The sequence below is a fragment of the Panicum virgatum genome, chromosome 2N, assembly GCF_016808335.1.
Source record: "Panicum virgatum strain AP13 chromosome 2N, P.virgatum_v5, whole genome shotgun sequence".
Taxonomy (NCBI): domain Eukaryota; kingdom Viridiplantae; phylum Streptophyta; class Magnoliopsida; order Poales; family Poaceae; genus Panicum; species Panicum virgatum.
In genome coordinates, this window is record NC_053146.1 from 36,730,778 (window position 1) to 36,743,864 (window position 13,087).

Sequence of the window (13,087 nt, forward strand, 5' to 3'; positions counted from 1 at the left end):
TACACAAGCTCACACCATATGCATACACATACACGCATGCACACATCCAAACTGCGTTGCAAGATAGACCTACATTCAAATATATAAAGGTGCACATGTGGCTAAGAGGTATCCGAAGTTACTACTAAACTTCAAGCATGACGAGCACATCACTGTAACCATTGTGGCGCAGTCACGTGTGAGTTTTGCACGTGACTAAAAGGTATCCAAAGGTATTACTAAACTTCAAGCATGATGAGCACGCCACTCTAACTATTGTGGTGCATTCACGTGTGAGTGTCAAATCTAGCGTTTGGACGCTGAGGGACAACCTACTCACTGTTAATGTTTTCAACTAAGCTATGACTCGTTCTTAGGTTTCATTTGAAACAATTGTGCATGTAGTCTATCTCCTTATTTTTTGAAAAAAGTGCAAATTACTTTCCTCAAGTACTGTCAAAGTCTGGATAACCTCTTAACTATTTCTTATTTCGTAGTCTATTTTGGCCCCTAAAATATATGATTTGGTTCAATTCACCTCCTAACACAATTTACCTTTTTGGTTTCTCCGTACACAAGTGAAAATTTTCATTTAAGATTTCACAGGGTTACATTGGTCGCCAGATGACGAACCTCTGCTCGCTAGGTTTCTTGACTCCAAGGTGCTACAAGGGTCGACGTGCGCACTTTTGACGTGACGGTGATGCCTCGTTGGACACATTAACCGCTTTTAATGTAGGCATTCCAACCTGCTTTTCTATTTTACGGTCGATGCAAATTACTCTATACGACTATACAGCAGGACATGACAGACAACATATGCTCTTGCTTTGTGTGGGTTCACTACCTAGGTCAAGGACGAACACGCCTCTGTCACTCTTTTGAGTGACACACACTAGTGTTCTCAAATAGATGTCAACTCTAGTATGTATTTTGCTTTTTCATTCCCAAACACAGTATCCTGGATTAAGCAAGTGCATAACTAATGGCTTAGATTATTACAAAAAACTGATTGATATAAAGACTTGATTGAATACTACATGATTCAAGCAAACATTACCAACTGAGGTGCCAAACGACCTCAAGTAACATTGAATTGTAGGATTGCCTTTTAAGAATCAAAGGAAACATTATTGACACGAGGGTGACCAATGCTGATACTAGAACTTTTGTCGTTGTCCATACTCCATAGTGACAAAATTTGCATACAAGTTCATAGCAGCAGTGTGCAGTGATATTCAGAATGCGCCTTGATAAATTTCTTGCTCCAGTACATACTTTACTTGATACAGTACCATGTACGCTGCACTTCTAGTGTGTGGTGTTGCCGATGCACAGTTCTTATTACAAATACAGTACAAACTCCAACTTTCAGATTCCTCTTGTATGTCCAATACAAAGACAGTTCTCATGTGGAGAGGATATGCTCCCCAACATATAGGACAACAAATACTAATACCTAACTCTTTATTATAATAATATGATCAATTGTTTTACCCAGCTTTCTGAATATGATTGATTATCATTTTAAGAATAAAGTTACTTTTGTCCAAATTATGCAGCTGCAGTTGCATGTTATCAGCATGAGCTCCTATCAGATATGAAATTAGATTATAATGTGTACATATTAAATGAAACTTTGTTAGATAATAGTAAACTGACGAGTTAATCTAGGAACTGTACAATTCCTAACAAAATTTAGAGGTTAATTACCTCCATGGATAGATGACCTGAATTCGTTATTGTACTCAGAATCTCAGACAACTTAGAAAACTAGAATAGCAGCTTTTCACTGAATAGGACACAATCAGGTGTGGGTTTCAGTATAACACATCTCTGACACGCCCTCAAAGGACCTGAAGCTCATGTTCGATTGTATCAAAGTCAAACCCACTCCAATCAAGCTCTGCATCCAGATTGAATGCCGGGTCTTTCATTGGAAGAGGCAGGTGGCTAATGTTAGCCAGGCCAATATAGTCTTCATCGAGAGGCTTGTGTGTTGCTCCGATAAAATCACTGATTGGAAAGGCATCTTCAATCCTAGTGAAATCATCATGTGGAAGTTCATTGGCTAGGCTGATAGAATCACTGACAGAAATCTCATCTATCCGTCCTAGCAAGACATCCATTGAAATCTCCTTAGGTGTGGAGAAGTTTAGTAATACTTCATCCAGAGGCTCAGGGTCTATCTCCATGAACACTCCCTTCTGCACTTGTACTGTCTGCTCACAGCCAGATGAAGATACACAAGACACCGAGGATGAGCTTGACATATCTGCATGTTCTGATACAAACTGTTGAGCTTTTATGGCTAACAGCTCTTCACGGATCTGGTTTGCATATGCCTGATATGCTGCAGCAGCAGCCTCCTCAGAGTCATATGAGCCGATCGACTTCCGGGTTTTTTTCACAGGATCGCGGATCTCAGCTGCCCATCGACCCCAGGGCCGCTTGCGCACACCACAAAACCTACTTGATTTCTCCTTCTTCTTTGAAACCTCTAGATCCTTTGTTCCACATGGCACAAGGGTCTTCACACATTTAGAGGTCTTCGAGTTATTCACTGGAATCAGCACCTCTCTTACCATTTTCTTTACCTTGGTGTTCTGGCCTTCTTCATCACCAGAAGAGTCCGTAGCATCAGGATCAGAGCAGAAAATGCGGACCTTCTTCATGCAAGGCATCATCTTGTAGCACAACTTTCAGATCGCCTTAACTGCAATGTGCAGACATAGTGTTATTCATTCATAAATCGTGCAAAATACAAGGCTACAATTTCACAAATGAGGAAAATGATAGATATCTATGTACCAAGTAAATGTTCAGACAAAACTGGGATAAAGACTCCTGGTCTGTGCAACAAATGCAGCACATAATCTTCCGAATCAGCAGGATTCTCTCACGCTTCAGATCAAAACTGAAGGAAAGAATATTTGATTCCTTCCTTGAACAGAACTCAGAAATTGGAAATCTGGCTGACTGATTGAACTTAAAGAGGGAGGCGTGCTGAAGTCAATCCACAGAAACCAAACCTGATTGCATAAAGATCAGACAAGGTTGTAAGATGAGACCCTTCAAAATTCCAAAAGGGGAAATCTTTAACAGTAAAAACAACACCTACTCGTTAATATATTTTTCAAGGTACATATGTCCTTGTAGTTTAAAACTTACCTACACTTATTGTGATATGGGGGACTCCTAAACATTTACTGCCTCAGGTGCAGCAAAGTAGGAAGAAAGGGTCTAAATGAAGAAATCCAGAGTACTTCACCCTAAATCCAAATCTGAAACATTATACATTACAATAGGAAACTTTCCAAATTCATATAGACCAAACTAACATGCAAACAAGAATAGGTAACTGACACATTACGGATCAAATAGATATGAATATCTAACCTAGTGAGATGACTTCTATGCACATTGAAGCGGAAGATCAGTTTTAATGCGGCCCAACATCGAAATCTGGTCAACATACTGCGTAAATTGGTTGTCTCCAACTTTGGTAATGTACAAAATTAATTTACATACTAAAGAAGCACAAAGTTATTCCATGACACGGAAATAATTTATCAACTGAATCATGGCAAGCTGCATATTTATATTTACAACCGGAAGATGACAAGATGACATTGGTTCTTTTTTTTGTGTGTGTGTGTGGGGGGGGGGGGGGGGGGGCAGGAAAACTTGTCGCTTACATTAAATAAACACAAGAAGCCAAGGCTGTTAAGTTATTACTGTATTATCAAAGAGCACAACACCAGTACTAGGAGCATATTGTACTGAAACAGAGCAGGAAATTTTGGTGTTAGCCAACCAATCCCGTAGGAAAATAAACTTACCGCGAGATGCTAAAGCGAAACCTGTAGCCTCTAGCGCCCCTCTGCCAAGGATGGAGGAGAAGGGAGCGATTCGCGGCTGATGATGTCGGGAGCTCAGAACCATGGAGCAGCAGCAGAGCAGTCGACATAAATCAACGGCGCTCGCGTGGCGTGCAGCGACGAGGGCTCCTGCACTCCTGCTTGCTGGTTCTATTCACATCAGAAACACCAGCACCAGGAACGGGTGAGAAGAGATCAGATGAGAATGAAACAGGAAACAACAAAGCTTGCATCTTTATTTTTTCCCCCAAGGATGGAAAGAAAAAGAAGATTAGATTAGCACCAGTGTAATGCCCCAAGAAAAGGAAAAAAAAGAACAGAACGAAACTGCGGAGGGAAGAGGTGGGCGATTCGACGTGGCACACTGGTTACTTACACGAGCTTGGGTGCCACAGCGATCTCCGAAGCCCAAACCAGGGGACTGGACTGCGTAAAAGCGGTGTAGCAGCGGGAATGGGGGCGAGCTGCACGGAATCCGGAGATCGGATCGAACCAGCGCGGGCAGCGGAGAGATTTGCGGGTCTCTTCAGTTTTCCTTTGGGGGAGGGGTGGGAACTGGAAGGGGTGGGAACTGGAAGGGGTGGGTGAGAGAGGGTGTGGGGTTTAATGGTGGGCTTTCCGGCGGAAGAGCAGGGGATGGGGAGATGAGGAGTGGAGCAAGGAGACGAACGTGTGACGTGATGGCACATGTATATGAGGGCCGCGGATGCGGAAAATCGTAGGAGGTACGGCATCCTGTGTACCCCCGGATTCATCTGCTATTATCGATCCAATTGTAGCTGGGGTGGATTATGAGTAATTTTTTCCCTAAGCATAGTATTCAGATTTTGCATTACCATTTGAACTATAGTCAAAGTTCAGGTAAAAATTCAAAATATTTTTTTAAAAAATATATACTCTCCTGTATTAATTTGAAAAATATATACCCTCCTCTATTGATCAACTAGTGTGAGCAAGATTCCATTTCCCTACAAAAGGCACAATCAAGTCTAATGATGAACTTGCTCGTTCCTTGGGACAACACAATAATCAAACAATCGCGTGTTCATAGTTCATGTTGGAACGTAGTTATCAAAAACATATCGTTGATGATGACTCTTATGTGCAGATAAAAATAATACATATTTACTTCCTAATAACCAGACTGACTAAGAGATGATGATGTGTAATTAGTTCGAAGTTTAGTGGCGGGGTGCTAGGATGATGGTAAAAGCATGCACACCATCACCAGGAACATTCTACTCCCTCCGTTCTCGATTACAAGGCGTGCGCCGGTTTTCTGCTTTTCCGTATATGTAAGGCGCCGGCGTCTCGCTACTCCAGATCTCTGCACCCGCTACCTCATTAATTTGCAGAATCAATTGGCCCATGGAAAACCAACAGCTCACCAATGCATGCCGCCATGCAGAATGATGCCGTGTCTGTTTTGGCTGCTATTCTCTGATGATGCAGCATTTAAAACTAGCGTATGCGGCCGATCTCTCTTGGTCCCTGCGCTTCACTGCCGCGCGCCTTAGAATCGGGAAAAGAGGGAGTAAGTAACAAAGTAGAGACATTTGGCTTGAGATTTGAACATAAGATGATTGACTCCATCCGTCCCTAAATGACTATCATCATTGTTGTGCGTGTCATAAGTTTAAATCAATTTGTTAAATATACGTACAACGTTTATATCTCCAATAATTTATTAAAAAACTAGATTTAAATATCTTTCAAATGATACTACCATAAATATTATTATTTTTTAATATATATTTATTCAAAAAGTTGTTTCTTGGAAAACGAATACGACAAATATCTAGGGACGGAGGGAGTACATTGTGGTCAAATTTGTTTGGTGATTGAAAATTGTATCAATAGATTCATATTTCACGTATAAAAAAGAAACAACATTATAAATCCTAATAGGCCTTATACAAATGAACCGGGAGGAGTAGTGTGCGTGGTAATTAGTTGCAGCTGGAGCCACGCACGGAGCCGCAACTGCTCGCAGGGTGCACGTGAGAATAAAGCTGGAGGCCACACCACACCACGACGCCATCGCTAGAGACGACACCACACGAGACGAGAGCGATTCGTTCGGCTGATCTGATGTACCACTCGGCTTGGACTATTTTGACTTATTTTTTCTCACATAATATTATTTATTTTACCAGTCGAGTACTGTTCATTCTATCAGCCGAACAGCCTCAGCGAGCGTGTCGCTCGCTCGATTGGCGTCACGCCAGCCGTAGGAGCAGCAGCACCCATCGAGTGCGTGCGTGACCATCACGCATGCGGGCCCCACCCAACCCCCGAGGTCCTCGAACCGACCCGCGCGCCGCCACTTCGGTCTGCATCCGAGCGGTTGGAGTCCCTGTCCACGGGCCTCGATCCTCCCGCAGACGGCAGACTGGAGTCGCTGCTGCGTCGTGGGCCTCCCGTGGGTTTCTTGGTCTCCAAGTAGCCTGGATTCCGGTGGGGCCCACCCTGCGCCGCTTCCCCAGGTGCCGGCACCCAGCATTCTGCTCCAATTTACGAGGCGAGGCGTCACCGGTCACCTGCCCAGCGGAAGCATAACGCGCAAGAAACGCAATTTTTTTACTTTGTTTGGCGCGAGGAGTTTCAAAATTCTGGAACAGTAGCAAGCAAGATCTCGGAGAATCCTTATCACGTCATAGTATACGCGGCAGCACTTATACTTCAGATTGATTCTGCATGCGGGCAACGGCGGAGCTAGCCGAAATGTTAGCTGCGGCAGACTCGCACGACGAACATAATATAAGTGCCAATTTAAATGAAATATAGGGACGATTTTACCTCTTGTCACCAATTTTTTTCTTGCCAATTGGAAGATAGGGGCGATCTGGGGCGCCTCGCCCACGCCCAACGCCGACACCGGCCGGAACCGTGCTCTGCTCCTCAGCGTCAGGCGGGTCGGCGCCGCCCCTCTTCCACGGAAGCGCCTAGCGGCGGCGGCGGCATCCACGCCACTCCCAGGGGCGCCGGTGCTTCCCAGCTGTCCCGGCCCTCCTCCTCCATGAAATCCCCCATTGCCCACGGGATGGCGACAATGGTCGCGGGCTGGTGGGCGGCGGCTAGGGTTTCGGTGGGCGCCGGTTAGGGGTGGACACAAATGGGACGGGGTCAGAGGCAACACAGAGCGAGCGAGTTAGCGAGAAGGAGGAAACGATGGCGGTGGATGTTTTGGTTTGCTGTTGGGCCTATGTTATTTGGGTCATGGGCCTTTTCCACTTAACCACTCCACTAGCGATGGCCCAAGTCGGCCTTCTTTTTCCTTCTTCCCCCTCCGACCTCCTGCTCGTCAGAACGCCGCCGCCACTCGCTTCTCCGACCTCCTACTCGCCGTCGCCCGACTAAAAACTCCATGGGGAGTGGATATCTGCTCAGGTAGTAGCTGGGGCAGCTGCCCCACCCTGCTGTATGGGTGGCTTCGCCATCGCATATGGGTGTTATATTTCAAAAATCAAAGATTTTTTAGAGAAAAACAATAGTCTAGTGAATCTTAAGCAATTTGTTAAGCTAATTGTTTTAGAAATAATAAAGTTTAAAACTTGAATATAAATGTTCCCGAAAAATTAGTGAAAACAATACACATGCATATGCAACAAGGTACTACATTCAAAGTGTTAAATAGACTCGTCATACAAGTTTTTATCCAACCTCACACCAGTTATGAAAAATTAGTGAAAACAATACACATGCATATGCAACAAGGTACTACATTCAAAGTGTTAAATAGACTCGTCATACAAGTTTTTATCCAACCTCACACCAGTTTAGATGCAGGGCTAGGCGATATAAACCGAGGCCCAATACGAAATTTTAAAGTGGGGTCTACTAGGCTAGCATAATAGAATTGAAATATTGTTGGGTATTTTAACGATGTGAATAAATCCGCAAGCGTACGGATACCGTCGCAGCTTTCACCCGTGAGAATTCAGGGTGTCGTATCCATAGGAAACGTGTGTGCACTAACCCCTAACTTAATTAATCCAAGGACACACCAGAATTGAGTGGCGAGAATGGAGAGGATTCCTGCGGTAGCACTAAAGATGAATTCAAGGTGGCTAGCGAAGGAAGGGACCAAGGAAGGAATTCGTAGCCCAGAACCTTAAGCAGGAGCTCATAACTACTACGAATGGAAAGATTCCAGCTATTGAAGCTTAAAAGAATAGAAGAAAAAGATAGAGAGGTTCAAGTTGATGGAATCCAAATCTTATGCTGATTCTGGTGATGTTGACATATTTTCACATATATCATATTCTATTTGATCGATATACCAATTCCTAAAAAAGAAGAAGATAGTGTTAACCAGTTGGAATGTCATGAAAGCACTTACTTCCGAGACAGCCTGTCCTCGGTTATTTCATTATCAAAAGCAAGTATTGGTTTTAGCCGAAACATGCGCATATTCACTTTGAGCACAGCCACCCGAAGAGGATTCGAAGAACAATTGCTATTTCATTCCTTTGGCTAGGAATCGTAGGTATTGGCGTACGTATATTTGCTCGTGTCTCGTAGGAAAGTCTATCGATGAACGGAAGCACCCCCGCGTAAACCCCCTTGAGGTGATGTCTGGTAGTTTAATGTCAAGAGTAGTATACCAACCTATTTGAAAAACAATACAAGCCTTTCGAGACAGTAACCAGGTCAACTTTGTTGCAGCAGTGCCAAGGATTGCAATTTAGCTCTTTGCTTTTCAGTTGAGAGCGAAGCCCTGTAGTAAATACCTCCGGAAAGTCAAAATCTCATATCCTAAATGCCTTCTTTATTTTACATAAAGGGAGAAGGATCTGATAAAAGGCGAAGATAAAAGGCGGATTCTATTGATTTTCCCAGCATTTCCTCAACCAATGGTGTTCCCATGAGGTGGTATACCAATATGGAATTTGTTTCATTCGCTATCGCTATCCCGGGGCCGTGCCTTGTAGGAAAGGATCGCTTGCTATAGGTAACCCGTTAATTCGTAAAACATATGTTTCATACGATATTATGTTTTGTATGTTTCGTAGGAAGCTGAATCCCGGTATTCGTATAGGAATAGGTGTCTTCGGCCAATCAATTGGAGCCGAATCCCGTAGAGGAATCTGTTTTCGTAGCAAGGAAGGAGCCGTAAGCTAGGTAGCTGTTCTTGGGATTTCCATTCTTGGGATTACCGGTGCCCAGGAAAGAATGGATGAAGCAATGCCGGTACTAAATTGATCAAACATGATGATGATCTGCTACCCACCTACTCTAATAGAAGCACTACAGGGGTATCAACTATTGAAACAAATGCTCAAACCAACTATTCAAATAGCAGGCTTTATCTTTTAAAACAAGCAGGATTCCAGGAATTGGGAAGAAGAGAAGGTGCAGAAGAAGAGAGGGAATCTAGATCAAAGAGAAAGTAGGGAAGTGTTGCTCGGCATGCTTTACCAAACAAGTAGTGGAGTCCGCCCCTATTCAGAAAGCCAGGTAAGAAAGGTGGTGTATCAAGGAGTTACGGTTGGAAAGCAAGAACTGAAAATAGTTCAATCCAGTTCTTCTGATGATAGGAATCTTCCCTTTATTAGGTGGCTATAGCATAACAAAACAAGTAGGTTGAGTAGTTTTCAAGAATAGGTTTGAAAGTAGTATTTTGGAATAGGTCAAGTTGGCTTGTTAGGAATAGGTAAAGTATATCAGTTATGGTCAAAAAGTATAGATGCACCGAAGTTGTCTAGTTGTTGGAAAGGGATAGCTGGAATTCCCTGTAGTCAACATTCTAATAGTATCCAAGGGATAGCCGAGATAGAAAGAAGTAACCGCTAAACTAGTTTTTTTGACAAGAGGTATGCGTATTGAATAAGAAGTATAGGCTTTTTCTTGCTAGTAGAAAGATTTATACGGTGGTAAGCGAATAGGGGTGTAGACCTTTGTGAGTATGTATTTACTAGAGGACAGGTAAGTCACAAGGTATTCCTTGAAAAGCAAATAATAGAAATGAACGAGAGTGTGGAGAAGATACTAGGTTAAGTGCATAAAGGGGTAGCCGGGGCGGCCTGTATAGCATGGTCTAGGGTTGTGAGAGACAGAAAGAAGAGATCGGTCATCAAGAAAAGGCATAGGACTAGAAAGAAGTCATAGGCAACTCACAGATACGCACGAATAGCTAGTAAAGAACGCGGAGCTCCTATTCTATTCAGGCAACCTTGGCAGCTTTGCAAGCTCTTCGCAACAGGCTCCAGGGATGCAATAATGGTGATGGTGGCATTCCATGGATTCATGAAGAGAAGCTGACATACCCTGTAATTGATGCTTTCCAAACTGATGAAGAACGAGGCGTAGGAATGCTATGAAAATTTCCAACCAAACATGAAATTTTATCCACGCACTCTTATTCTTATCCAGGTTTTATTCTTATGGTTGGATTCTGACAAAATGACTACTTACAACTCTCAGACCTATTGTTGAATGAATGACAAACCAACGCTCATAACATTATTATGGTTTCTTCTACTCCAGCACAATTATACCATCGATTATTGTACTGGGGCTTCTTGTAGTTATCGGACATTTCCTTTTCGATCCTTACTTACTACCATGTCCTGCAGTTTGAACACGAAACCATTCCTGACTTGATCTAGGTGATTTTTGGGAAGGACTCCGCATTCTCCCACAAAAGGCCAGGCCTTGAGTTTCTAGCCGACTCATATAAGTGAGGGTGTAAATTGAGGTGACGTATCTTTCTCTCTGATGTTCTCTGTGGTCTCAAAGGATGATCAGTCAGATAGCGACATTGGTAAATAAAAAGAAGAAGTTTACACACCGGGTGCATAATTCAGTGCCACTAATTAGCGACTTTTTTATTGGCCCTTTACCTACACCATGTAGACCGTAGGATTATATTACACAGAATCCCATTGGCGAGGACAGCTAAGTTATTCAAGAAACTTTGAATACCAACTCCAAACAAGCAACGGATTGAGCAACTAGCGCAAAAGCCGTTGTGCTAACGCGCATCCTTTTGCTTGGATTCAAAAAGAAAAAGAAGGTTGATTGGAACTGAAAAGAACAAACAGGCAGGCATGCTTTCAATCTTTTAGAATTTGAAAAATGCACTTGTCAAGAGTACTCTAACAATCGACGTCTCCCATCTTCTCAGGATTAAGCAATTTAGCTATCTATTATGGAAATTGTCCACTATCCGCACCTTACTCTTACTTTACTATTACGGATTTGGAAGTGGGAAAGCCAACCTGGGCTTTTGAAGATCACTCTTGCCCGTTCCGTTCATAATTGCTTAGCTTAAAAGGATAAGTCCAAATAGTGTCTGCGAAAAAGTAAATTCTATCATTTTCGAAAGTTCGAGAAAGGTCATGCATGAAAAGAAAGAATCAAGGAAAGAACTGACTTTGATACAAAAGAAAGACTGAATCTAACTATCCCAATTCAGAAAGACGGAAATTGCCGGTTGAGTTAGTCCAACCAAGAAAGAAATGGGATTCTTTGGGCATTGCTTGAGCCGACTTCATCAGTATGGCTATCTCTAAAGATCTATCACTGCACACTTGAGATATCTCTGTCTCCAGCTAATCAAAGCGTCTATAGCAGCTCTGCCGCTTTCTTTTTCTTGGAAAATATGTAGATTTCAAAACTTACCGATAGGATTTGGTTTGGAGTTATAAGGAAATTGTGTACGAAGTTGTGCACACAAAAGCAGACATCGATAATATCATAACATTAATAATGGAAACTCTTGTTTATCTCCCGTGCATGCTTCGATCGTTCAATCCATTTACGCTGCCAAATCAATCACGAGTAGGACCGACGAAGTAAGTAAGCCCTTCCTCTAAAAAGGATGGAGTCAATAGCGATCCTGAAGCTGAAACAAGAAAGTATTTTTATCCAAAGAGAAAAAGAAAATGCTTTCCTGGAGAGCTCATGATTGGTCCTGTCCTGATAAGAGATTTGAGGGAGGTAAGCGCATTTACTTGGCTTTTCCTCCATGGAATGGGTAAATAAGAAGATAAGTAAACATGCATGGTCCTGTCTTTTCCCTACCTTGGATCCACTCTAAGTCCTAATGCCCTAAGGTAATCAGAAGGTTGGAGTTCGAGATACGTGTTCTTGCCCATAAGGGTAAGGTTACGTAGAGCGAACGACGTTGAAGAATAAAGGGTTTAACCAGCTAAGGATGTCATCAACCAGAAGCAAGTAAAGATGGGAAGCCCTCTACTCTAGTATTTCGCTTAGGAGGGGAGTCGGAGAGCAAGCCTGGTCTTGCAAATGAATTGAAATGAAGTAGTTGTTTATTTAAAAGCAAGGAAAGATAGCAGTTAAAGAATATCGGATCGGGGAACAGTGACAAAGCAGTAGGTCAAACCTCATTTCTTTTGAATGTATTCTTCAATCCCCGAAGGGCTAGCTCGGATCCAGAGATGGAAGCAGTTATGAAATGAAAAACAAGGCAAGCGGGATAGGTAAAAGTAAAGTATAGCAAATATAGCCAAACAAGGGTTTGTGCATAACTAGAAGTATCAGTTTTTACAAAATGGTTTTTACGAGCATACAAAGCAAAGTATGTTGAAAAGAGAGTATAATAGACTTTTTGACTTTCCCCAACTTGAATGCTAGTTAGAGTCCTTAGGGTGCCCTATTACGTCCGTTTTCTTGGCTAGACCAGAGGAGAGAGTTGGGAGCCATTCTCCAAACAGAGATGTTAGACCGTTCCCCTTTCACTCAGATACGCATCATCCCAGAAGAGCGCTATTCTCCGATCCACTGGTATTTCTTCCCGAGCCTCATTACTTTATAGGCTCGAACAATCGGAAGGAAGCTTGACATGAAAGAAGTTCGAGTCGAAGCAGACTAGCAGATAGTGGGGCGATTGGTAGTTCGCGCAGTGACCTCGTTCTGGATGTGCCTCGTACCATTTCTTTCTTCTTAACGAAACTCTGTCTATCTACTAAATAAAACTCTTCGCAAACTCATTACGGAGGTTACCATTAAACTCAAAGGAAACTAATTACGTGGATAAGAGAAAGAAAGAATCACTAATGCCAGCCGAAATACCTTGCTTACACTTGATTGACCTTTGAACCAAGAACTGAACTTTCAATGCCTTACAGCTTTCTCCCATTCGATGGATTGCCTAAGATGCCTAAGCTTGCATACCTGGAAATAAAATATTTGTGACTCTTTGTAAACTGATAGACTAGCTTTCTCATTCTCACAGGTGAAAGAGAGTTGCTTTAGAACTT

At 42.8% G+C, this 13,087-nt stretch overlaps 1 protein-coding gene across 6 annotated transcripts; it reads right to left on the reverse strand.

Annotated features, from left to right (window-relative positions):
• Positions 1-1,035: 1,035 nt before the first annotated feature.
• Positions 1,036-4,453, reverse strand: LOC120660319 (ethylene-responsive transcription factor ERF118-like). 6 transcript variants are annotated; one of them, XM_039938802.1, is made up of 6 exons: positions 4,237-4,451; positions 3,822-4,010; positions 3,379-3,444; positions 3,151-3,263; positions 2,791-3,011; positions 1,036-2,695 (listed from the first exon to the last, which is right to left on the reverse strand). In XM_039938802.1, the coding sequence occupies exon 6, from the start codon at positions 2,664-2,666 to the stop codon at positions 1,827-1,829; it is 840 nt and encodes a 279-aa protein (XP_039794736.1). In that variant the 5' UTR covers positions 2,667-2,695; positions 2,791-3,011; positions 3,151-3,263; positions 3,379-3,444; positions 3,822-4,010; positions 4,237-4,451; the 3' UTR covers positions 1,036-1,826. The 6 variants fall into 6 exon arrangements, 5 of the variants coding, with proteins under 5 accessions (XP_039794736.1, XP_039794737.1, XP_039794735.1 ...); XR_005669525.1 differs by having other exon boundaries at positions 1,036-1,570; positions 1,693-2,695; positions 3,151-4,010; positions 4,237-4,453; XM_039938803.1 differs by lacking the exon at positions 3,379-3,444 and having other exon boundaries at positions 3,151-3,251.
• Between the last annotated feature and the right edge of the window lie 8,634 nt (positions 4,454-13,087).